At 47.5% G+C, this 27,335-nt stretch overlaps 1 protein-coding gene across 1 annotated transcript; it reads left to right on the top strand.

Moving 5' to 3' along the window:
• The first annotated feature begins 6,649 nt into the window (after window positions 1-6,649).
• Window positions 6,650-24,828, top strand: LOC138498148 (4-galactosyl-N-acetylglucosaminide 3-alpha-L-fucosyltransferase FUT6-like). Its single transcript, XM_069622027.1, has 2 exons — window positions 6,650-6,953; window positions 23,438-24,828. The coding sequence occupies exon 2, from the start codon at window positions 23,446-23,448 to the stop codon at window positions 24,529-24,531; it is 1,086 nt and encodes a 361-aa protein (XP_069478128.1). The 5' UTR covers window positions 6,650-6,953; window positions 23,438-23,445; the 3' UTR covers window positions 24,532-24,828.
• The last annotated feature ends 2,507 nt before the right edge of the window (window positions 24,829-27,335 follow it).

The raw sequence follows: 27,335 nt of genomic DNA, 5'->3' as shown, positions 1-27,335 counted from the left end.
AATAAATGGGCCTTGCCACGGATCTGGTCAGGTTTTAGACTGGACTCTGGTCTGGACTCTGCACTTCACAGTGATCTGGGTCAGCTCTGCTCTGCTTCTAGCCTCTCTGGATTCTGGAGATTGATGGATTTGAAGTCTGGATCTCTCTGCACAGCTTTCTCTAGAGATTGATGGAGGTAAAGTATGGATTTTCCCGGCAGAGCGTCCCGCAGCAAATGGATTTGAAGGTCCCTATCTGTCCTGCCTGTCTGCTTTTATGTGTTTTGAAAATGGGTGGAGAGGCTAGCTTCCTAGGCCCTACCCCTCTCCCCTTGTCATTGGCCACTTCATCCGCTTCCCCTTGATTGGGGGAATGAAATGAAGTATCATCATGATGAGGTCTGTTTATGGTACAGAGAACCCACCCCTGTCAACTTTACACACAATCTATATTTGCTCAAAAAACATATTTGCACAGGTACACATTTGTTTAAAATTACATGCACCCTTCACATATCACAGGAGGTAAACCCTGTCCAAATCTGCTCTTCCTGGGGGCTTGGGTTCAAAAATGGCACATATTTCACTTTTTAACTGGTTTCGCAATATCGGACATTACCCCAAATTTATACACATGTGCGCAAGGGGTATGGACATTAAGTGATGAAGTGTCAGATTTTTAACATGCATACATTTTGAGTAATATCCTCTTTTCCGCTAAAACCCCCCTGAACATACCACCGGGTCCTAACACGTCTTCAAATGTGCACCGAAAAATCACAAGAATTATGGCATCATTTAAATAATTATGACAGGTCCGTACTATGAGTTATTCACCTTTTTCTAAAACCATATTCTGGCGACAGGGGTGTGTCTTTTCAGGTCACATGGTACAGAAACCAGTCTTTCCAGTTTCTGCCAAGCTCAGAGACCCTGCCCCTCCCAGCTTCTGCCAAGAGGAAGCTGTTTTACGACATCTGCAATAAACCATCTGCCTGGGTGAAAGGGGTTGCATTGTTCAGAGCTCCTGTATTCTGTGGGGGCTCCCCTTAATTCAATTATCAGAGAGATGGCATATCCTTAGTGTGGCCAGCAGGAAACAGCCAGGCCTGGGAAGTTACTTGTGAATCAAGTTTCACTCCTGATGGGGGTAGTTGCCAGGCAAAATTGGAATCTCTTTAAGCCAGTTTTTAGCCACATGTCATTTCTGTTCCCCAGTTTTCTGCATTCAAATAACTAACATTTTTTTACATATGCAGCTAGAATGCTGATTCTAAGTTTAAAACTATGACATTTAAACAATTGCAGCCTATGTGACATTCAAAAGTAGGTCACTCATTTCTTTTAAACATTTAGATTTTTAGTGTCTTTCAGTCCAAATTTACTTAAACTGCTGAAATCCACAGCTCTGCCAGTCTTGTTATAAACCTTCAAGTCACTTCAGAATATAACTTTACATTGGATCCACCTCTCAGAAAGTCTTTCTTTGGCCTGCCTTGGGTTCATTTATTCAGTTTTACACAAAATCTGGTGGTTTTAAAACGCCGGCTTTCTGATAGTGGTGAGTACTGGTACTGCACCCCTTTTTGGGATTTAAGAAAATGAATTCCCAACAGTTATGGGTTTGCTTTTGGCAATCAGCATTGCCATTCCCAATGGTTTCAGACTACTGTGTGGGTAGTCCAATGGTGGTTTTAGGCAGTGTCCTTCTGTGCCCATAACATCGGCAAAAATGAGTGGCAGCCTATTCTTCATGCATTTCCCTGTGCATTTTCTGGGAAGCTCTGGCCATCATGATGTTTTCCATGTCAGTACTGCACAGTTTTGAGGTAGGGCTTGGATGCGTGGATAAAAACATCCCACAAGGTTCAACAGACGAGCTGGGAGGAGAGAGATAGGGACATTCAACAACCCAGACCTTTAATCCCCATATTATTTCACCTGCAGAAACCTCACCCTTCGAGTTCGACACACAGTGCGGAGAGGTTCGACCCCAGAAGCCAGCCGAATCCTGCACATCACGTTTCGTGTTACGGACACCTTCCTGCCAAGACCCGCGCCTCCGTGGGAATCAGGTGAGCGTTACATTAACCTTAATTCCAATTCTGTTGGGTGTCTCCATGACCACAGTCTGGCTTCAGAGCTGCCAGAAGCACGGAAACTTCTCTCCTGAACATCCGTGAAGATCTGCTCTCCAACCTTGACTCTAACATTCCCTCTGTCCTCATACTACTCGATCTCTCTTCTGCCTTCGACACGGTCAACCATACCATCCTGCTCAACCGTCTCCGTGATAACCTGGGAATCACTGATCAGGCTCTGGCTTAGCTGACCTCTTTCCTCTCTGATCTACCCTCCCAGGCCCAACTTAGGTCCTTCCTATCATCTATCTTCATCTCGGCCTGTGGTGTTCCTCAGGGGTCTTACCTCTCGCCCTGGCTTTTCAACCAGTACCTGGTAACTCTTGCCCACTGTATTGCCATTTTCTGATAAAATGTTCAGTGCTACACTGACGACACTCAAATCATGTTCAGGCTGCCCTCTGCCACCTCCTCTCCCTCTCTCATCTCTGATATCCTAACTGCCATTCAAGATTGGTGTGCCGCCAATGATCTTTTTCTAAATGCTAGCAAGACAGAGATCCTCCTCATTGGCACACCTTCACCATCCTTTCCCGTCACTCTTTGGCCGGCCTCCCTTGGCCCTCCTCCTACGCTCACCTGCGAGGCTAAGAACCTCGGGGTCATCTTTGACTCCACACTTACCTTCTCCGACCAAATCTCTGATGTCTCTAAAAAGTCAAACTTCCTACTGCTCCTCCACAGAGATACTCTGCCTTTCCTCTCCTTCCCACAAAAGCTCATGGTCTCCCAAACTCTGGTTCTCTCTAGGTTGGACTATTTTAACAGCCTCTTTCTAAATCTACCTGCCTCTCCTCTCCGTCACCCTAACTAATCACGGAACAGGATAGCGAGACTTGTCCTTGGCCTCAAGCCCTGGGATCGTATCCAGTGCTTTAAGTGGGGTAAGAAATTGAGGGGGGGCCCTCGTTTGTAGGCGTGGCCTCCATTGTGGGCGTGGCCTAAAAGTGCACAAATCATAGTAAGGTGCGCAAACAAATAAATAAATGTATTTGAGCATTTATATATTTGTTTGTGTACTACTATGGTTTGTGTATTTTTCAAGCCTTCTTTTATATTCATAGCAATGTTACATATTTCTATGTTTATAAAAGGTGGCTTGAAAGTACACACACCATAGTAAGTTACGCACACTTGTGTGCTTACCTTACTATGGTTTGTGTACTATTCAAGCTGCCTTTTATAAACATAGACATTTGTAACATATGTCTATGTTTATAAAAGATGGCTTGAAACGTAGGCATCTTTTATAAAGCGTTGAGGACGGACAAAACCCAAGGTGGCTTTGTCCATCGACAAAGCTTTATAAAAGTTGCTTTGAATTGTGTACGATTCAAGCCATCTGTTATAAACATAGAAATATTTCTACGTGTATAAAAGATGGCTTAAACGTACACAGTTGAAGGCATCTTTTATAAAGCCTTGCCAAAGGAGAAAGGCGCCTCGGGCTCAGTGATCTCTGCTCAGAGCACTGACCCCGAGGCGTCTTTCACTCTCTGCGAACCCGCGGGCTCCGTCATCTAATCTACATATTAGATCATGGAGCCCGCGGGTTCGCTGAGGGTCAGTGACCTGGCGAGGGGAACTAAGGGACTGTAGCTTCCTCTGATGGCCCCTCAGATGAGGGGTCATCAGAGAAAGTTACAGAGACTGACGGAAGTGCCAGCCAGTCACAGCGACGCTGTGGCTGGCTGGCACTTCTGTCAGCTTGCCTGACGTTAAACTGGCGGGCGCATCTCTCATTGCGGCTGCGGCCGCGGCGGGATAATGCGTCCTGCCATGGCGTGGTGGGGCTGGGGGGCCCCGCAGGGCCCCGGCTCAGCTTCACTTTTTGGAGACTGCCGGGGCCCGGCCCTGGCAGGCCCCGGCACACTTAAAGCACTGATCCTATCTCTCCAGCTCTAAAATCTCTCCATTGGCTCCCAGTGGTTGCAAGGATTAAATTCAACACCCACTGCATTGTCCACAAGGATTTCTGGAGCATGGGTCCAAAATACCTTCAGCTATCCCTCTGCACATACCTCCCCTCTCGAGCTTTTCGCACCTCTACCTCTAACCCCCTCAGGGTCAGAAGTTTTTCAAAGAAATGGGCTGGGGGTAGATCTCTGTCTTTGGCTGGGGCCTCCCTCTGGAACAGCCTCCCTGCCACTCTAAAACTTGAGGAGAAACACCTCTGGTTCCGGAAGCACCTTAAGACCTTCCTCTTGGCTTCTGCCTTCGCTCTCCCTCTCCCCTGCTGATCTGTTTTCTCTTGGCACTGTGCATCTGGCCACCCTCTGTCCTCCGGGCCCAGGTACCTGCTCACCATGCCACCCTCCTGAAATGCCTCAGGGCCACCCCTTGAACTGGGGTCTGTATCTGTACCCATATAGTCCCCCCTTTTTTCTTCCTGCACTTATCAGGCCTGCCATGTCTGCTGCCTTAAACCCAGCACTTGCCAATTGATGGCTGCACTACCACTGTTTGTTTCCTTTATTATTTATTTATTTATTTATTATCATTTATCTGTTTCTCCTTTGCTCCGCACTTTCCACTTCTCCCCAATTCCATGCACTTTCCCCTCCCCCTCTCCCATGCACTTGCACGTTCTCAATATCACTGGGCCTAGTAAGATTGCTGTTTTGTTCTCCCGTTCCCCTCCCTTGCCTTGTCGAGCTCTGAAACACTTGTGTACGTGCGCGATAGAAATAAAATTTCAATATCAATATCTCTACCCCCAGCCCTACTCTCTCTACCCCACTCACCCACTTCCACTTTATCTACCCCCACACACCCCACTCCCACACTGTCTACCCTGACCCACCCAACCCCCATTACTTGTGCTGGTTGTTTTTTTTTTTTGTTTGGGCTATTTTGGGCTAGGATTCGCAAGTCCACCCAAGGCTTTTTTGTTCTTCATGGTTTTGTACCCAATTACTAACAGCAGCACCCCACCCCCACTCTCTCTACCCCCACACACTCAACCTACCCAAACCCTGTCACCCTACCATATCTACCCCTACCCCTACCCACACAATCCATACCATGTGTACTAACATCGACCCTACCCCACTCTCTCTAGCCTCAGCTACCCAACACTCCCTCTCTCTATCTCTAGTCCCACCCACAAACCCACCCGACACCAACCCTCTGTACCCCAACACTCCCTCTCTACCCCCACCCACCCTACCCCACTCTCTCTACCCTTACACAGCACCCTACACCCTCCCACTCACCCCACCCTCTGACCCTAACCCTCTCTACCCCCACCTACCCAATCTCCACCCTCTCTACCCTCACCCACCTAGGCAACTGCAACCCTTTCGCACCAACTCTATCCTCACCCACCCTACACCCATCCTCACTTACCACCCACCCACTCTAAACCCACCCTCTCTACCCCAGCCAACTATCTAACCCCAGCATTCTCTCTAACAACACCCATCCACCCTACTCAAACATGCTCCACCCCCACTCTCCCTACCCCACCCTACCATCTGACCCTACCTCACTCTCTCTAACCCCACAAAGCCACCCAACCCTATCATACTCCACCCCTCACTGAACCCCTACTTTCTCCAGGGGTATAGTCAGGAGTGTCTAACAGGTGGGGCCTGAAGATAATGTAATTTGGCTCACTGCTGTGACATTAATATCTGTAAAGGCCCACACAGCACTGCTGAGTGGGCATTTAAAGATTTCAGGTGGCCCTTGACTTTTCAGGCCCTACCCTGTCTATACCTCTGACTCTTTTCACCCCACCCTGCCACCACTCTCCCTACCCCTACCCATGACTCTACCCCCACTCTCTATACCCCACTCTCGCACCCTACCTCAACTCTCTCTACCTCAACTGCTCACCCACTCTAACCACACCCACCCTCATTACCCCCACTCTCTCTACCCCCACTCACCCTAACCTGACTCTCTCTACCCCCACTCACCATACCGCAGCCTCTCTGCTGGAACCACCCTACAACCACTCTCTCTACCCCAATCACCCACACTCTCTAACCACACCCACCCACCTTACCCCATTCTCTGTTTACCCCCCACCCACCATGACCCAACTATCTCTACCCCACCAACCCTTCTCTCAGCCCACCCGCCCTAGTCCCTCTCTTTAGCTCCTCTTCTCCTTCCTCTCACACTCTCGCTTTATTTCTTACCCTCTAACTCTCACCCTTTCTCTCTCATATTTCCTCTTGCTAATCATCGGCCCCCTCTATAAATGGCTTCCTCCCTCACTCTATCCCCCCTCTCATTCTCTTGCTCATCATCGATGGCGCCCTCTGGCTTCCTCCCTTGCTGTATTCCCCTTCTCATTCCCTTGCACCCCTTCTCGTATCCTCCTTTGCACTCTCCTCCTTGCACCCTCTAAATGCAAACGCCCAAACTATTTGCCAATGCGTATTTACAGAGCTACGCCCAGCCAGGCCAAGGTTATTAGAAGGAGGGCCGTGTGCAAGAACACTTAACTAATGACACATAAGAAGACATCTTCGTTACGCCCTCGACAGGCCTTCAGCCTCCGCCAGGCACAGCTCTGCAGACGAGCTGCCAGGGACGAGGACACGGGCTGCCTAAGGGACTCTTGTGGCCCATGCATGCTAAGGGGGCAGGCAGAAGCACAGCAGCAATAAGCCTTGGGCTTCACCCCACACAGGGCAACCACCGGTGGTTCAGTCAGGGAGGTGCCAGGTCTCCTGCCCTCCCGGGAGGCTACTTCCTTCTGCTTCCTGTTCCACTGGGTGCAGCTGCTCGCTCCTTCCCAAGTCCCTGGTGCCCGGGACTTGCTGCCACCAGTCCCAGAGCTGCTGAACTCTGCCACTGCCAGCCAGAGGGGGGTCACTGGTAAGTGCGGGGTGGTGGGGGCCTATAGTTTGGGAGATCACGTGGGAGGCAGGTGCAGACCTCCCCTGTGTATTCGACCAGCTGCAGCATTCAACGCTGATTAGCAAATGATGGAAACAGCCCACCTAGGTATGTAGACCCCCTTTAATCGTGTTGATGTTATTGTGCAATTTCAGATGCTCGCATTTGCGAAAGAGATCCTGGGGGGTGTGGAGGCCATGGGCACGGAGAGGGTGCACTCACAAAGAACACCCACAAGCTGCCTCCTCTCCTCCCCATGGTTTCTTCCTGTGCCAAGAGCTTTGGCTTAGAAGTGGCGCTTGAGCCCCAGCTTACAGCCAAATCTAAAAAGGGTCAGAGACATCTCAGTGGAAAAGAGGCAAAAACATAGCAAAACGAAAGATAAAAAAAAGACGGAGGTAAAACAGGAGTAGGAGTACATTGGGATTATGATGGAGCCGTTTCTAGCCCTGATTAAGTGTCGAGTGCCATCATGCTCGGTGCGCAAGTGTCGAGTGGCATAATGCTCAGTGCGCAAGTGTTATGTGCCAACCTGCTCGGCGTGCAAGTGTTGAGTGCCATCATGCTCGGTGCGCAGTGTCGAAGCCATCATGCTCGGTGCGCAGTGTCGAAGCCATCATGCTCGGTGCGCAAGTGTTGAGTGCCATCATGCTCGGTGCGCAAGTGTCGAGAGCCATCATGCTCAGTGCGCAAGTGTTGAGTGCCAACCTGCTCGGTGTGCAAGTGTTGAGTGCCATCATGCTCGGTGCGCAGTGTCGAAGCCATCATGCTCGGTGCGCAGTGTCGAAGCCATCATGCTCGGTGCGCAAGTGTTGAATGCCATCATGCTCGGTGCGCAAGTGTCGAGAGCCATCATGCTCAGTGCGCAAGTGTTGAGTGCCAACCTGCTCGGTGTGCAAGTGTTGAGTGCCATCATGCTCGGTGCGCAGTGTCGAAGCCATCATGCTCGGTGCGCAAGTGTTGAGTGCCAACCTGCTCGGTGCGCAAGTGTCTCAAAAAAAGGAAGGCGCGCAGTGGCTCCCCTTTCAATGTTCACACTGCGTTCCTGAAAGAAAACTCGCAAACAGATACGCCCCATAGGGGCGTGATCCCCTCTTGGGAAAAAATAAAAAAGGTGCCATGGAATGGAAGCGCTACAGCTTCACCTGCAGCTCCGTCCCCGTGCAGCATCTCTGCCCCCCCCCCACTGCCAGTTCTGTATGAGCTTTAACGGCACCCTTCATGACACACAATGACACGCCAAGCCGATGGGAGTTAAGGTCTGAATCTCACTCTCCCTGGGCGTTCCTCGAGGCTGGGCGTCTAATCGGAACTAATTATGTAAATATTTAACCATCAGCTGCGATTCAATGTTATTTAAAAAGTAATAACGCCCGCCAGAGAGAGAGAGCTGATTGGCTCATTTGCTCACGGACTGTGGCATGTTATTGACCTAAACAAGGATTGAAAGCTGGGACCTTTTCACAAGGACCAGCAGTACCGCCATGACCCCCCCAGCCCTGAGGGAGGGATGGGATGCCCTGCATTGCCGTGCCCACCAACCCTGAAGGAGGGGTGGGATGCCCTGCATTGCCATGCCACCCCAGCCCTGAAGGAGCAGTGAAATGCCCTGCATTGCTGTGCCCCCAGCCCTGAAGGAGTGGTAGGATGTCCTGCATTGCCGTGTCCCCCAGCTCTGAAGGAGGGGTGGGATACCCTGCATTGCCGTGCCCACCAACCCTGAAGGAGGGTGGGATGCCCTGCACTGCCATGCCCCTAGCCCTGAAGGAGCGTTCGGTTGCCCTGCATTGCCAGCCCTGAAGGAGCGGTGGGATGCCCTGCACTGCCGTGCCCCCCAGTCCTGAAGGAGGGGTGGGGTGCCCTGCATTGCCGTGCCCCCCAGCCCTGAAGGAGCGTCAGGATGCCCTGCATTGCTGTGCCCCCAGCCCTGAAGGAGAGGTGGGATGCCCTGCCTTGCAGTGCCCCCCAGCCCTGAAGGAGCGGTGGGATGCCCTGCACTGCCATGCCCCCCAGCCCTGAAGGAGCATTAGGGTGTCCTTCATTGCTGTGCCCCCCAGCCCTAAAGGAGCGGTGGTGTGCCCTGCATTGCCATGCCCCCTAGACCTGAAGTAGCGGTGGTATGCCCTGCATTGCTGTGCCCTCCCAGCCCTGAAGGAGCATTAGGGTGTCCTTCATTGCTGTGCCCTCCCAGCCCTGAAGTAGCAGTGGGATGCCCTGTATTGCTGTGCCCCCCCAGCCCTAATGGAGGGGTGGGATGCCCTGCATTGCCGTGCCTCCCAGCCCTGAAGGATCGGTTGGATGCCTGCATTTCTGCGCCCCCCCAGGCCTGAAGGTGTGGTGGGATGCCCTGCGTTGCTGTGCTGTCAATCTGCATTTTTTATGGTTAGCATGAGCTAATCTATTCATGCATTCATGTAAACTCTGTTTAGCGATATTGTTTGTTCTGAGCTATCATGGATCAACATTTGCTGAGAACCATGCAGAAAGATATAAAGTAATGCACCCTTGCAGACCCTCAACCCTCCTGAAGTTTCGGCACACTTGTCGACCCCCAACTCTTCCTGAAGATTCTGCACCCTTGCAGGCCCCCAACCCTTCCTGAAGATTCTGCACCCTTGCAGGCCCCCAACCCTTCCTGAAGATTCTGCACCCTTGCAGGTCCCCAACCCGTCCTGAAGATTCTGCACCCTTGCAGGCCCTCAACCCTTCCTGAAGATTCTGCACCCTTGCAGGCCCTCAAACCTTCCCGAAGATTCTGCTCCCTTGCAGGCCCCCAACCCTTCCTGAAGATTCTGCACCCTTGCAGGTCCCCAACCCGTCCTGAAGATTCTGCACCCGTGCAGGCCCTCAACCCTTCCTGAAGATTCTGCACCCTTGCAGGCCCTCAAATCTTCCCGAAGATTCTGCACCCTTGCAGACCCCCGACCCTTCCTAAATATCCTGCACTCTTGCAGACCCCCAACCCTATTCTGCACCCTTGCAGACCCCCAACCCTTCCCCAACCCTTCCTGAAGATTCTGCACCCGTACAGACCCCCAACCCTTCCCCAACCCCTCCTGAAGATTCAGCACCCGTACAAACCCCCAACCATTCCTGAATATTCTGCACCCTTGCAGATACCCAACCCTTCCTGAAGATTCTGCACCCTTGCAGACCCCCAACCCTTCATGAAGATTCAGCACCCTTGCAGGCCCCCAACCCTTCCTGAAGATTCTGCACCCTTGCAGGCCCTCAAACCTTCCCGAAGATTCTGCACCCTTGCAGACCCCCGACCCTTCCTAAAGATTCTGCACTCTTGCAGAACCCCAACCCTATTCTGCACCCTTGCAGACCCCCAACCCTTCCCCAACCCTTCCTGAAGATTCAGCACCCGTACAGACCCCAACCCTTCCCCACCCCCTCCTGAAGATTCAGCACCCGTACAAACCCCCAACCCTTCCTGAAGATTCTGCACCCTTGCAGACCCCCAACCCTTCATGAAGATTCAGAACCCTTGCAGACCCCCAACCCTTCCTGAAGATTCAGCACCCTTGCAGACCCCCAACCCTTCCTGAAGATTCAGCACCCTTGCAGACCCCCAACCCTTCAGCACCCTTGCAGACCCCCAACCCTTCCTGAAGATTCTGCACCCTTGCAGGCCCCCAACCCTTCCTGAAGATTCAGCACCCTTGCAGGCCTACAACCCTTCCTGAAGATTCAGAACCCTTGCAGACCCCCAACCCTTCCTGAAGATTCAGCACCCTTGCAGACCCCCAACCCTTCAGCACCCTTGCAGACCCCCAACCCTTCCTGAAGATTCAGCACCCTTACAGATATCCAACCCTTCCTGAAGATTCTGTACCCTTGCAGACCCCCAACCCTTCTTAAAGATTCTGCACTCTCGCAGACCCCCAACCCTATTCTGCACCCTTGCAGACCCCTAACCATTACTGAATATTATGCACCCTTGCAGATACCCAGCTCATCCAGAAGATTCCGCACACTTGAAAACCCCCAAACCTTCCTGAAGAGTATGCACCCTCCAGGTCCTCAACCCTTCCTGAAGATACTGCACCCTTGCATATGATGTGAGTTAATGAGGCACTACTTCTGCCTCCGGACACTACATAAAGGAACACAGGGATCAGTCCGCCGCTTAAACATAGTCCGACAGGATTTCAACTTTAAGAAAGCATTGGTGCATATACATGAACATCTAACTGGCATATAGTTAAATGCAGTCATTTTGCGTTTACTTAGGTAGCGTGCACAGCTCCCCGGCAGCAGCACGTGGGTGAGAGAGCGAAGGCCCAGCTGGTGCTTCGTCCATTTCATAGCCAAGCATTAAAGCCATACACTGCTCTCGAACTCCCCTTTAGAGTTTTATTTTTACAGTAGCAATGTTTTGGCAATATTTTGGTGGTTACACAATATTCTATGAAAAGGGGGCCACGGCAGACCCTTGGCCCAGGCCGCAGTTTGTGTTTATCCACTTGGTACATGTTCCCTGGGAATGGAGCCTCACTTTTATTTTTGTTTCCTTAAGCAGGGCGACTAAAATACTGATCAATGCAATTGGGCCACGAGTACACCTCGTTCCAAAGCATTGCATGATTCACACCGTCAAATGCCCTAATTATGTCTAAAAGGGCGAGGTACACTGATCTTCCCTGTTCCCACGCCCAACTGTCCAACAAATAAACTGCAAAGCTATTTATTGCTGTGCCAACATCCTTCTTAAAATCTGCTTGGTAAGTATCCAAATAGTTTTAATTTAAAGCCCAAATTTGCAAATCAGTTAATAACATTTTAGCAAATATTGTATTCGTTGCATCCAGTAATGAGATTGGTCTATAGTTTAAAGGGCAGAATCTGTCCCCGCCCCCCACACTCCCTTGAACACCAAAATCAAAGCTGACAATTCCCAAGACGATGGAATCACTTGGGACAGCAAACTGTTACCATCCAGTGCAGAAAGGACATTGGAACACAAAAGCTTATCAGATTTTAATGTCATGGTTGATAAACTGCCTGGGCCTGACACATTCGATTTTTTGCTCCATTTCATTAGATTTACAATATCATCACTGTGCCAGATAATAGTACATGTGCAGCTATTACAACTATATCCCACTGTGTCTTCAGGTTCAACTACCGTATATAGCTCCTTAAAGTGGGTAATCCTCTGTTATCGGCTGAGTTTGGGGAAAAGGCGTCCATTCCATCTGATTTAATCAAATGTCAAAATGTATCAGTAGGGTTTCCCAAAACACAGCTCTACATCATCCTTTCAGCATCGTTAATGACTATCAAAAAATGGTGGCCTTGTTTCCAATATTTTTATTTGGTCTTCAAGATTTTCATCTCTGTCGTTAGTGGCTGCCTCGTTCTTTTTAATATTATTAAGTTGAAGCCTAGTTCTTTATTACGCTTTTTGGACCTCGCAATCAAAGACATGTTTGTGAGTTTGACCATTAACCCTTTTCGCCAGCATCTTTGGGGTTGTTAATTCACCCCGGATAGATCGAATAATAGGTTTGAATTCCATAGGGTTACATAGACCTTTATCTGCGCTGTTATGCTCAGGCCTAATTGCCCCATTGAGTAAAGTTGGGAACTTTTGGCCCCACACTACGGTTTAATTCCTTGGGTTTATCTCCACTTTTAATTCCACCACTGCATTTGTGACCGGTCTTTTTATTGGAGCCGAGTTTACCAAGATACAGTGATCACTTGAAGTTGATTGTAATATTTGTAATGAACCTCTCTAAGGTTTAAGTCCTAGGAAACAAAAATATAGTCAAGGGTAGACCTCCAATAACTGTTGTACCAAGTGAATTCTTGGGGAATATCTCCCTGCACACTATCGTTAATGGGAGCCAAAGCCCATGCTTCTAACTCTTGTCTCAATAATGGACCCCTGGCCTGCTTTTTACGAGAGACAGATACCCTGTCCGACATTCAGAGTTAAAGTCTCTAGGATAATTATGGGCGCTCCTTCTTCAGGGGTTCCACCTTATATCAAATACAACAATTCAACTATAAAGTCATCTAACGGAATGCAAGCAGGATTAAAATATAAATTAAATAAAAGACATTTTTGGAATGTTTTTGCTTCCGGCTATTCCCAAGTTAACATTGTCACAAATATATGGTAGATCGGTATGCCCGAGAGGACCGGGGTTCACACAATGCAGTCACCGTTCAAAGCACCCAGGGCCCAACGAACCCTCCCCGGCAAACAAACAGAGGACTCAGCCAAGGGCAAGTCAGAACAGACAGGGATCATACAGGAAAGACATTTCCAGCAATCACAGCTCCCGAGCCAGGGCCGGGCAATTTTGTTCCGTTACTGCATCACAACATGGGGCTCAAGGTGAAGAAATGTATGCCACAGAAACAGATGAAGATATCAAATCATTTTACACATGTACAGATGCAGAAGAAACGAATGGAGCAAAGTAATTGTGAAGCTAGCTCTAAGCTTATTGTAAATGGATTACGGCAAGCGCCAAAGTATACATACATAGGAATGAGAGAATTATGGATGTTTCCACTAAACGTATTATAGCAGGTTGGACATTAGCAAAAAGGCCTCAGTTCAGTGTGTCGCAGTTAAAAAGCAGACATTGAATTACAAGCAGAGTATCAGTGAAAGGCAAGGCTGAGCGAGCCAAGAAGCCAAGGTCTTATCGAAACTGGAGTAAACTGACTTTGGATACAAATATGTGTGAAAGAACAAACCTCCTGTTCCAAAGAAATGAACATAACAAGGAAGACGTCAGAGGGCTGGTAAGAAAGAATATTAAATGCACGAAAAGTTTTGATTTTATGGTCTCTAGTCACGTGGAAGAATGCAGTTGGATGAACGAGACAGTCACACCTGCGCATGAAGGCAGACTGTGCTTCTCACTCCCTAATTTTATCAGAGTAAAAAACACTCTCAAGGACTAAGTCCAAAGGCATAATTGACAGTTGTTAGGGAGAATTCTCATTCTATGGCTAGTTTCCCTCACCTAGTGAGTCCCCCAGCAGCTTTATTGGATTTCTGGAGTTTATTTTTCCACTTCGTGAGAGTGTGAGCCTTTTTCCCACTCTTACCAATGTTTTGCCATGTGTATTTGAACTGTTTTTGTGATTGTGGACTCTGGAGTACACGACTTTAGAACCCCCACTCTTTGCGTGTTACACAGCACCTTCATTGCAGTAAACACAGGATCGTCTTTGAGACTTCCCACCAACTCCATTTTTCTGGGGCTGACTCCTGTCCCCCAGAAAAAGGTAAAGTTGCCATTAACTTTATATAGTTACTTTTAACTACAGACCCAGTACACCCCATCTTACATGGAGTATTGGAAAGGGTTAATTCCTATCCCTTTTTGTCTGTGCCTCTCTGAGCTTTGTTTTGCTCTTTTAACATTTAGACTTGGCTGGTGGCAGTGGTATCTACCCTAACTTTTCTACCGCGATTATACTATAGAAACGTGGTATTGTTCCAGGCTATTATATTAGCCTCGAACATAAACCCGCTTGACCAATTACTCTTTCTTTTGGCTCTGGTCGGATTTATTCGCCATTTCTTTTTGTTAAAGTCCTTTGTGTGTTTTACTTTGCACTGCAAATCAGGATTGCCTTCTTTGTTCATAGTCTTTTTGGCAGGCTTCTGCAGAGAAGCCCTCCTCTTGGCGCTTGGGTGTCTAAGTGGGCTGAATGTGAGGGAGAGGTGTAGTCACCCCCTGCACAGGGTATCCTAGGAAATCCAAGTCGCACTTTGCCATGATTGGCTCAGGTGGTTGTCCGAGCCAGACATCCCCCCTGCTGCGTGATTGACAGTCAGGCTGTGTGAATGGGGGATTTTCGCATACAAGGCAGGACTCTTGGGCTGGAAGTCAGAGTCGTCACTGGAACTACAAGGAACCGACGAGAAGTGGTGAAGAAGACGGCTGCTGCAACTAAACAGTCCCGGTGAAGCCCTGCTGCATTCCGGAGCTATCTACCCTTCGACGACCAGAGAAGATCCAGTCCGGAATCTTCTTCCCTTGAGCCTGTGGGGTCGACCAGCTCATCTTCCACAGCCAGAGGATCCTCTTCGTGGTCGAAATCGCTGCACACTGCTGTAGTGGTGCGGCTAGACATCTGAAGAGCCTCTACTGTTTGAAAGGAGCGCACCTTTTATTCACCGTCGCTGCTTCTGGCCTCATTCCTGCAAAGTGTAGCTCACTCCAGACATCCTCCTTCTTGTCTCCACGACTGAAGAGCCAGGAACTGTGAGTCTGCAGGAAACTACCAGGAGCAGCTGCTGTGGCACCAGCTTCATCAAAGAATAAGGTACAGTGTCCGACTTCGAGGAACTAGGGTGAACCCCTTGTTCTCCTCACCAAAGGCTTGTCCTTATCTTCCTTCCCTCTTATAACTTTTGCTTCCTCTTTTGACAATAACCAAGTACTCCTGGCATCCTTGAATCGTGAGCTATCTGACTGTGTGATCCTCGACAACAGAGACCCTGTTCCACCTAACAATGGAGCAGGCCTTTTGACTTTTATCTTCGGGTTAGAAAGTGTGTTCTGATTCTGTCTGCCTTGACAAAAGTATTGCTGATGATTTTTGCTCCCAATTCTATTTGGTTAACTCAGGTGCTAAGTGTGTTTTTACCCCAGTAACATTTCTTCCCGTGGGTATGCTTATCTTTAGTAAGACCAAACTGTCATTACTGTCAAAAAGTGATCGCATATGTATTCTCGGTAATGTCTTTTGTTTCACAACACTGGTCCGTCAAATCGTAAGGTACTTACCTTGAGTTGCTGTATCCAAAGTGAATTGGTTGTGTGTAGTGTATTTTACGTGTGGTTTTAATTTAATAGAAGTGAAGTGTTTTACAAACAGATGGTCAAAAATAAATGTACTTTTACTTTTTAACCAAAAACCTTGAGTCAGTGTTTGCTTGAGTCACAGTAATTGTGGTCCTTTGTGTAATCTCTACTACTGCTCATTTGCTCTTGAGGTATGTCTGGCTGCTCCGCTACTGCTACCACGTTAACAGTGTAGTACAGGTTTGTACCAAAGGTGAACTTGTATTGCCACTTGTAGTCTGAATTGTGTGAAGTGGTCCCTAAGGGCACTGCACAGGATTCTGCCTAACACTGGTGTACAGCGGTGGGATTTTTAAGTATGGTGATTACACTTAGAGTGCTGCTATTACCTTGGGTCAATTAACCACAAGGCTAAACACCACTAATTCTGTTAACTGAAAAATCATGTAAAATATGGAAAACTACAGTGGAGAGGGTCTCCTAAACTATACTGCTGAGTTCTGAGAGCCATGTGTAGGGAAAAGAATCTCTCTGGTAAAGGAAAGAAATCTGAACTAGCTGCAAAATTAATGGGAAAACAAAGTCTGGAGAGTGGGTCAGAAGGGCCTACCCCCCCCCCCCCCACCCCTCCAGCCAATGTGGATAGTGATGTTTCTGATTCTGAGAGTGTTGATTTGGAAGAAGTAGATGAGTCCTTGTTTGGTAACCCTACAACTCCTCTCCCTGCTCAGAAAGCACAAGCTCTGTTCACAGGGTCCCCCACAGGTCCTACACTCACTCCTGAGTGTATTGCTGTGGAGAAAATGGGACGTGAATTAGAAATGAAACGTATTGATGCACATACTGCCATGGAACATCAAGAATGAAGGCTCAGAGAAATGAAGAAATTGTCTTTAGAAAATGTTTCTCTCCCAGAGTCTTCTAGGTCTTCCAGCTGTAAGAGACCCCGTATGCCAAAGGAAATTATTGGTATGTATGAGACTAATCTTTGATGTTTTGGATTGGTTAGCAATGTTTGAGTACAATCATGGGATTCAAGGTATCTCAGGGAATCAGCTGATTCCCAGGCTTTTCTCTAGGCTTCCCCCTGTTGCAAGTGATGCTGTAATGGAGTTGGGGGAGGAGGTTAAGCAGGATTATGAGTGTGAGACCCCTTCCGAGTACCTTAAGAGGTTTAGGACCTTCAAAAAGCATGATGTACCCCTTGGGCTAACTGGGTGTGTGAATGTTTGAAAAACTTAGATGGTTGGGTTAAGGGTTACAAAGTAAACACTTATGAAGGTCTGAGGAATCTTGTAATGTTGGAGTCTATTTTTGATGTCTGCTCTCCTGAGCTTAGACAGCACTTGGCTGATTCAAAGGAGATAGATCCTAAGAAGTTAGCTAAGGCTGCTGACTTGTGGGTGGCCAACAGGGCTACTCATAAGGATTCTGGGGCCTCTCAGAAAAAGGATGATGGAAAGGAGCCAAAGAAAGACAACAAAGACAATTCCAATAATTCCAATCCAAAAGAGGGCCACAAACATAACCAGGGTAAGCCACAAGGAAAACCGAATCAGGATAGTGTACCATCTGGTCACAAAGCAGATGGAGGTCAGAACAAACCCCCATTCATTAAAGCATTTGGAAAATGTTTTGCTTGTGGGTCAACTGACCATGTGAAAGGGGATCCCAGATGCAAGGGTAAACCTTCAGGGGTCCACAATATCTCCTTAGCCTTCACCCAGGTGGATTAAGTACCTATAGCCAGTGGAAACTTTCAGTTACTAGCTGTTGAGCCCATGAGAGTCTCAGCTAGCATTTCTTTAGTGTCCTTTGGTCTTTGGGAACAACAGAACTTAGATGTCTACAAATCAATCCCAGATAATACTAAAGAGTATTATAAATATAGTGTTCTTGTGAATGGTCAGGAGACCCCTGCCACCAGAGACACTGGAGCCAGCATAATTGTGGTTGATGAATGTATTTTCAAGATGGAGGATGTTGCTAAAGCATCCAAACACCTAACCAAGTTAGCTGGAGGCCCTGTGCAAATGGTTCCCCAGTTACCAGCACTCATCCAATGTAATGACATGACTGTCAGAATACCTGTAAGTGTGCAAAATAATGTACCTGGGAGGGTCCTGTTGGGTAATGACCTTAACACTCTTGGAGTTATGTCCAGTACCCCCAGGATACCCAGGAAAAGGAAGCAGGTGCTCACAAGGTATGCTAGGGAGAGAACCTTGAGAGGCTCTCCTGGGGATTTGATAGAAGAAACTATCACCCCAAGTCTACAGAGTTACTTACTGCTATTTCAGGACATAAAGAGAAAAAGGGGAAACCCAAGTCTGCCAGCAAGAAACCAGCAAGTATCCCTGTGCCCAGAAGGACATCTCCAAGACTGTCCAAAGTCATCTCTGTGACTCCTCCACCAACTGAGGCTGAGTGTGAGGTTCAACCCTATATGGTTCAACTAGATACGGAGGAATCAGATCTAGAAGAGGATCTTACTCTCTGGGAGATCTTGAACCTGTTGAACATCCTGAGCTGCAGTGTTTACTGGCAGAAGGTGGATCCAACAGGGCAGACTTCAGCAGAGGACAAAGAGAGTGTCCTACTCTTGAAGGTCTTCGCCTACAGGCAGCTTCGCATCTCGATGGGAAAGAGCTTGGAAAGTATAGGTTGCACTGGGAAGATGGCCTCTTCTACAGTGAACCGACTGAGTCAACCCCTGGGGACTGCAAAAGACTTGTAGTACCTCTAGTGAACCGACTCCAGTTCCTACAGTTAGCCCACAAGTTACCTTTGGCTGGTCACTTAAGTTTTAAGAAGACGAAGGAAAGGCTCTCTCTCTACTTCTATTGGCCTATGATGGGTTCAGACGTCGACAAATTCTATAGGAGCTGTAACACTTGCCGAACCTCTGGCAAGGGTGGAGCCAAGAATGTGGCACCCTTGGTGCCTTTCCCAGTGGGGGGAGTCCCTTTTGAGAGGGTTGGGATTGATATTGTTGGTCCTCTTGACCCTCCCACATCTTCAGGTAACAGGTTTATCCTGGTTGTAGTAGACCATGCTACTAGGTATCCTGAAGCAATACCAATGAGGACTGTTACGGCTCAGGCTGTTGCTAAGGCACTACTTGGTATTTTTACCAGAGTAGGTTTTCCTAAGGAGGTGATCTCTGACAGGGGATCCGATTTTATGTCCCACTACATGCAAGCCATGTGGAAAACCTGTGGAGTCACCTACAAGTTCTCTACTGCCTACCATCCCCAAACCAATGGATTGGTGGAGAGGTTTTACAAAACTATGAAGAGCTTGATGGGTGCTTTAGAGGAATCCCTTAAAAGAAAGTGGGACCTTCTACTGCCATGCCTTCTCTTTCCATATAGAGAAGTCCCTCAGGAGGCAGTAGGTTACAGTCTCTTTGAACTTCTCTATGGCCATCCAGTCAGAGGTCCATTGGCCCTGATCAAGGAGGGGTTGGAGAGTGCTCCTTCCCCCAAGCCAGTCAGAGTGACTGACTATGTGATAGGTCTCTGGAGGAGAATGTCACACATGATGGCAAAAGCAAGTGATAACTTGAAGACTGGTCAAGCTCTGGTCAAGCATTGGTATGACCAGAAGGATAACATAGTTGAGTTTACTCAAGACCAGCTTGTTCTTGTTATGGTACCTACAAGGCAGAGGGCCTTACAGGACAAATGGATAGGACCTCTCAAAGTTGTGGGTAAACTTGGAGAGGTGAACTATCTGGTGAACTTAGGCAATCCTAAGGAGGTTCCTAGAGTCTTTCACACCAACCATTTAAAGGCTTATGTCTCTAGACCTGACATAGGAGCATTGCTCCTAGCTTCAGCCCAGGAGGAGGAGGAGAGTGAACCTCTGCCTGACCTCCTCAGAGGATTACCTTTAGATGAGCAAGTGGAACGAGTTAATATTTCTTCCAGTCTCACATCTGACCAGCAGGATGAGTGCAAATTACTGTTAAATCTGTTTACCTCCCTGTTCTCACTCTCACCACGCCTGACCCCTTGGGGCCAGCATGATATCCTCACTGGTGACTGTTTGCCTGTGAAAAGCAGGGGGTACAGAATATCAGACAATGTAAGAACCCATATAAGGAATGAGGTCAACAAGATGCTTGATCTCAGAGTTATAGAACCCTCTACTAGTCCCTGGTCTAGCCCAGTTGTGCTTGTACCAAAGGCAGGATCCAAGGAGTTGAGATTCTGCATGGACTACAGAGCTCTAAATGCATTCACCAAGACTGATGCCCATCCTTTGCCTAGGACAGATGAAGTGGTGGACAAACTTGGTGCAGCCAAGTACCTCAGCACATTTGACCTAACGTCAGGCTATTTGCAAATAGCCCTGACAGACCATGCCAAGGAGAATACTGCATTCTCCACCCCAGCTGGCCTCTGCCAATTTAAGGTAATGCCTTTTGGATTAAAGAATGCACCTGCTACATTTCAGAGGATGGTCAATAAAGTTCTGAATGGGATGGAGGACTTCTGCATGGCATACTTGGATGACATTGCAGTGTTCAGCCCTACATGGAAAGAACATATTGAACACCTAGGTCATATTTTACAGGCTCTTGAACAGGCCCATCTGACCATAAAAGCAAGTAAATGTCAAATTGATTATAGCACTGTGGTCTACCTTGGACATGAGGTAGGAGGAGGTGAAATAAGGCCATTGCCTAGCAAAGTACAAGCTGTACAGAACTGGGCCAGCCCTACTACTCAAACCCAAGTGAGAGCCTTCTTAGGTCCCACTGGGTATGACAGGAACTTCATAGAGAACTGTGGGACCATAGCTTCTCCCTTGAATGTCATCTACGTTCCCAAATTCCCTAAAAAGTTCAGGTGGAATGAGGAGTGCAATCAAGCCTTTGAAGGTCTGAAAAAAGCCCTTTGTCAAGCACCAGTCCTAAGAGCTCCTGACTACCACCAACCCTTCATTGTACAAACAGATGCTTCTAATATAGGTATAGGTGCAGTCGTTAGTCAACTGGATGAGAAAGGTAGGGAACACACCATTTGTTTTATCAGCAGAAAGTTAAAGGATCCTGAGACAAGGTGGGCAACAATAGAACGTGAATGTTTTGCTATTGTGTGGTCACTGAAGAGGTTAAGACCATACTTGTATGAATCTACCTTCATTATTCAGACTGACCACCAACCCTTGAGATGGCTGATGCAAATGAAAGGGGAAACCCCCAAACTACTCAGATGGTCAATCTTCCTGCAAGGATTTGATTTTCCCATTGAACACAGAACAGGAAGTCACTACCAAAATGCTGATGGTCTCTCCAGGATGTTTATAACCAATTAGAGGTATGAGATCCATCCAGGAGTGGATTAAATCCTCCTGTCCCTTAGTCTCGGGGGGGAGGGCAAGTGTTAGGGAGAATTCTCATTCTATGGCTAATTTCGCTCACCTAGTGAGACCCCCAGCAGCTTTGCTGGATTTCTGGAGTTTATTTTTTCCACTTGGTGAGAGTGTGAGCCTTTTTCGCACTCTTACCAATGTTTTGCCATGTTTATTTCAACTGTTTTTGTGATTGTGGACTCTGGAGTACACCACTTCAGTAGCCCCACTCTTTTTGTGTTACACAGCACCTTCAGTGAAGTAAACACAGGGTCGTCTTTGAGACTTCCCACCGACTCCATTTTTCTGGGGCTGACTCCTGTCCCCCAGAAAAGGGTAAAGTTGCCATTAACTTTACATAGTCACTTTTAACAACAGACCCAGTACACCCCATCTTACATGGAGTTTTGGAAAGGGTTAATTCTTATCCCTTTTTGTCTGTGCCTCTCTGAGCTTTGTTTTTCTCTTTTAACATTTAGACTTGGCTGGTGGCAGTGGTATCTACCCTAACTTTTCTACCGCGATTATACTATATAAACCTGGAATTGTTCCAGGCTATCATATTAGCCTCGAACATTAACCCACTTGACCAAATACTCTTTCTTTTGGCTTCGGTCGGGTTCATTCACCATTTCTTTTTGTTAAAATCTGTCTTGTGTTTTACTTTGCGCGGTAAATCAGGTTTCACCGTCTTTTTGGCGGGCATCTGCAGAGAAATAACAGGGAGTTATTCTGAAGAACAAGGTGAGGAGGGACAGAGGGAGGAATCACCAGATGGCACCCACGGCACTAATTTCTTGCATTCGACTCAGTGGTGCATTGCATACTCTTGCCATGTGATTTTCCCTTCCGCAGTTGGTGCATTTATGTCCAAATGCAGGGCATCTTACGTCTTCCTCAAGTGGATGGTAAGTGACATCTGTAGCATCTTCCTGTTGCAACATACCTTCTTGAGGGCGTATTAACAGAGTTATTGCCTCTTCCACCTTGGCTGATCTGTTAGGCTTGCTCCCTCACGGCCATTTGCTTGTTTCTACCTCCGTCGCCTGGGAATCTGCTCTGGCTTCCGTTCTCGCCATCTGTAGGATAGGGACGAGGGGGAGAGACTCAAGGAGCAGCTTTTTCCTGAAGGTGGATAACCTCCACAATGGGCTACCAACTTGCATAGTCGAGTCACAAAAACGTCCATGGACTCTGCCGTTATTTGACAAGTTGTGTTGAAAAGATGTCTCTCATGGTCTATGTTGCACTGAGGGTCGAAATACGTGCTCAGTGCTTCTTTGAGCCTCTCACATGTCTTTACCTCTTCAGACGGGAAGGTAGGGATAGATCCTCAACTTCATCTCCAGCCAGATTTATGAGTCATCTCCTGGCAAACTTGGCTGGGACATGTTCGTCATAAGCTGCCATATAGTTCTGAAATCTCCAAAGCCATCTTTCCCATCTCCGTCCCAGCACCTGTTGATCCCCTATGTCTAAAAGGCCTGATATCTTGTCAGCAAAATCCCCTTCCAGATTGGTAGTTCTGTTGAGTATAGTGTTACCAGGTGGTGTGATTTCGCCGAGAGAAAAGCGTGCCAGAGATGACTGACACTGAGGTAGAGGGAAACACGTCTTCTCTTTATTCTGTATCTTAATGCACAGTCCGCTGGCGGCATTAACCCCCCTGCGCATGCCCGAGTTTGCCTCTTTGATTTGTCCATTTCCCTGTGACGAGCCTTCTCGTCACGCTCCGTTAACCATGTCCTTTCTGGACACGACATCTCTGATGTTTCTCTCTTTGGGTTACTATTAGTTGCACCAACTTCTAATCCATGAAGAACCCCTGGGGGCTTCCACATTTGGAGTAGTATTACGACTACTCACAGTTTCTGTCCTGTCTCCTAAACCCTAAGGTTGGGTGGGTGCAAAGCAAGATGTTTAAGCAACTTGCTTTTTCTAATACATTTGAATAGATTAATGTTTGCTTTTGAGTAGTCAGACTCTGTTATAGGGGAGAAACTGTAAACAATATAAGCTCCTCCCAACTACCTCAAGCACTTTCTACTTCTAGCACTTTTTTACACAAACCTACAAAGTGTATCAGCCATTTGTGCATGATTGCCGTCACATCAACAGGAGCCAATCTTTATACACTTACATTTTAGTCATTGTCTGTGTATGTTTGCATTTTGTGGTCTAAATTAGTTGCTGCCTGTTTCATATGTTTCTCTATTGCTTTCTGTTGGAAACTTCTTTCATAGTTTCTTCTTTGTTCTCCCTCTGGTGCAAAGCTGTAAATAACCAGATGTCCTTGTGTTCTCTCCTCTCCAGCCTCTGACATGGACTCCAAGACGCAGGCGGCATCTTTTTGGAAAACCATAGTCCTTTACGTCCTTGTCTCATTTCTGACCAGCTTCTGCATATTCTTCTTTATCCATCAATCCTCGAAAGGAAGAACTCTGATGATGTGCCCGAAAGTAGAGATGACGAGCACACACTCTGCAGGAGATGGGGACCATAGAGGTATGAGTAGAGAGGTGGTCATCCTACTCTGGTCCTGGCCTTTTGGAGAAAGATTTCCGTTAGATCGGTGTGCAGCAGATTATGAAATATTTGGCTGCAATTTCACGGCAGAGAGGGACTGCTACAGCCGCGCAGATGCCGTAATTATCCATCACCGCGATGTCTGCAGCACTAAAGCAATGCTTCCCCGGGAGCCGAGACCATACAACCAGCACTGGATCTGGTTCAACCTGGAGTCCCCGAGGCACAGCCCCAACCTCCATTTAATGGACAACCTCATCAACCTGACCATGAGCTACAGGGTTGACTCAGACATTTTCTTCCCCTACGGCTGGATTGAAAAAGCTATTACTCCTCAAAACTTCAGCATCCCAACCAAGACTAAGCTGGTGGCTTGGGTGGTCAGTAACTGGGATTCTACCTTGGCAAGAGTGGCATATTACAATCAGCTGAAGAACTACATCAGTATTGATATGTTTGGAGGTAGAAACAAGCCTCTGCCCTACAAACTATTGCAACCCACAATCTCCCAGTACAAGTTCTACCTGGCCTTTGAGAACTCTCTCAACAAGGACTATTTCACTGAGAAGCTCTGGAACAATGCACTGATGTCTGGGACTGTCCCCGTAGTCCTCGGCCCAACGCGGGAAAACTATGAGCAATTTGTTCCTGCTGATGCCTTCATCCATGTTAACGACTTCCCCAGTGCCAAGGAGCTGGCAGCTCATCTGAAATTCCTAGACACACACGAAGAGCAATATCAATGCTACTTTAACTGGCGAAAGAAACTGCAGCCTATTGGTCTAACAGGTTGGACTCCCCACTACTGCAAGGCCTGCCAAGCACTGCAACAGGACTGTGCCTATAAAACAATCCCCAGCATTGCCAACTGGTACAAATGATGGCTTTGGCCGCTGACAACTGCCTGAGTGCAACTCTGAGGGCACAATTTCAAAAGTCTGTATGGAAGGCCTTGCAAATCCTTAACAATCCCACTAGACCTGCAGGGCGAGTTCATTAGTTTACATGCTCAACCTAAGAGAAATGCACTTGGCCCAAGGTGGCTGGGGACAAAATTATTACCAGTGCTTTTTGTAAAATGTTGCATGTCACCATGAGCACACTTCTTATTTGCTGCAATGCTGTCAAGCATGTATAGTAAAACCTGTATTTGCAATAAATGAAAAATAAGTTTCTTACATACCCATACTCACCAGCAAGGTGGAGTATCGTGCAAATGATACTCGCACTTCATAATAACTACTCGCCAATGTAAGAGGGCTGGTAGACTTTTTGCGAGACCTATATGGGCTCTGTGAGGAACCAGGAATGAGATGCGGACACAGAAGACTTATGTTTGTGGATACAAACTTTTATTGAAATAATAATGGGGTTTGGGAGAGACCTCACTGTCTCTAATCTAGGAGGTATTTCCCTAGCTCAACCATAAAATGAAGGGTTTGTCAGCTGTCAAGATGTCCAAAGCAAAAATGTCCTGTGTCCAAAATTCTATCCTCGCCCCCTCACACCAAAAATAATTATAAGGTGCTAAGGGTAATGTCTTTGGGTTGAAAAAGTTCACAAATAATCAATGGACAATGTTCACAGTTCCAAGGGATGGTTCCCTTCCCCGAGTTTCTTTTCAACAAAGTAAAACGTTTAAAAAAAAGAATACGCACATTCCTGTAGACCAAGAGGATAACTCCCTCTTCTTGGTGTAATGAACTCCCAGGGAAATGACCTTCCCCAGGTTTTCTCCTCATGGAATGCAGTTCAAAATCGTAAGGGTATGAATCTTCCTTTGGATTCCCTCTTTAGAATGCCACAACTTGGATACAGGTTCCAGACTCACACGACACCTGGTATACTCCCTGCCAGATCTGTTGCACAGTTCTTTTCAAGAATATGTATTGCTCTTCCTTCCTGTTTTTCTTCTATTCTCTAGCTTGCCTGGTATACTCTCCTGACAGGACTTTCAATTTCAACTTTATGGGGGCAAGACACAGACTTGCCATTCGCCTGGTGTACTCTGCTGCCAGGACTTTCAACACAACAGTCTAGCTTCGGAACCAAGGTGGTATTTTGCTTCCCCAAGTTCCTCTTTTCATTTGGGGTACTTGTATTTTCCTTCTTGCCCAAGTAGTGGGACTAGGAACATTAGCCACGTAGCAAGCCGTAGGGATTCACCTCTCACTTGTGCTTTGGAATGCCTTCTCCCACCCAGTGCCCAAACCTTTTGCTATGGGCTCACCAGTGCTTCAACGGCTTCTGTAGCTTCTCTGACCCACCTTTCAGGTCCTGCTTAATGCCTGCTCTCTCTCTATGGTTCGACGGCTCAGCTATGCAGCAGATGTCGTTTGGCACAAAGTTTCCTCTCTGCTTCGTACCTCTCGTCAGCACCTCCGGTGCATGTGGGAGTGCACGGCTAACATAGATGCTGCAACAGTCAATGCAAGCTCACACTACAAGCAAGAGGTTTCGTCTCCCGACTCAAAACCTCAGGTGCTTCTCACATATCACACCTGGAAAGTAGGCATTCACACAGGGATCAAGGCACTTCTGATATGCAACCTCAACAAAAAGCACTGCAATCTAGTTTTTCCCTGCCCTCGGAACTGTGGGAGAAATCAGGCTCGCGCATCAATTTCGGGTGATGACAACAAAGCTATCCTTACTCATTGACTTACAAGTCAAGGAAACTGCATCCTGCTCCTCAGGCCCCTTACTTTTAAAGAGTGCTAATACCCTGACTTGTGAAGGATCAAGAACTACTCCTACACCTTCTGACAAACATATGTCGCTGCCGCCAAAACAATGAACCCATTAATTCCAGGGACGTTCGTTCTCTATGTTCACTTCCACCAGTGGCGTAATATGATGATTTCTAGTCTTCCCCATGACGACTGCTGGGCACTTAGGATTGGCCTCACTGGTCTAGGCTGGTTCAGTCCACTGTGCAAGGGCTTTCGTCCTTGAGCCACTTTTGGTAAGATCCATTGACAACAATGTACTGGGACCCACCTATCTATCTAACTATATCATACCACATCGCCTTAGAAACAACTCTAATGACCTTCGGCTGGGACACTGCATGCTGGATGAGAAAATATGACCTATTTCTCTCAGCCTCATTGTGTGACAGATAACCTGTGATTTGTTTGAGCAAACCTTTCAGTTATTGAAGCATTCATGAAACCTAAAGATGACATTAGGAAACAGAATAATTCTGAATTTTGACTAGGTTCCACTCCTAATTCTCTCTCCCACTGCACCTTCCTGTGATAGCCAATGTGTAAAATCCCATTGGGAAATCTGTTGATCTAATAGTAACATCATCACCAACACGTTAACCTGTAGCATTGACCATCCTGGTGAGGATAGAGTTGTTCTTCATGCAAATAATATGTTTCCCCATTTGCCAATTATGACCTAATTACAGAATAGAACAGTAAAGAGGCAAATTATGACCTAATTACAGAATAGAACAGTAAAGAGGCAAGTCAGACAAATGCATCAATTCAGAGAAGACTAAATAATTTAGGGTACTTGGAGTTGGCATGGGTAGGGTCTTAGTTTGGACTGTGGGGGCTGTGGTCAAGGCCCGCTGTTCTGGGGCAAGAGTCTGCAGATAATTTGTAAGAGCATCATACGGATAAGGAATCTGGCCAGGGTGGCACTCAGATGGCCTAGGTAAAAACGGCAAGAG

Source organism: Ambystoma mexicanum, chromosome 5q (assembly GCF_040938575.1).
Source record: "Ambystoma mexicanum isolate Mex_15411 chromosome 5q, UKY_AmexF1_1, whole genome shotgun sequence".
NCBI lineage: Eukaryota > Metazoa > Chordata > Amphibia > Caudata > Ambystomatidae > Ambystoma > Ambystoma mexicanum.
This window is presented reverse-complemented; position numbering and strand designations above follow the sequence as displayed.

Excerpts from the sequence above, each read along its gene's own strand:
- LOC138498148 (XM_069622027.1), top strand. The coding sequence starts at position 23,446 with ATGGACTCCAAGACGCAGGCGGCATCTTTTTGGAAAACCATAGTCCTT.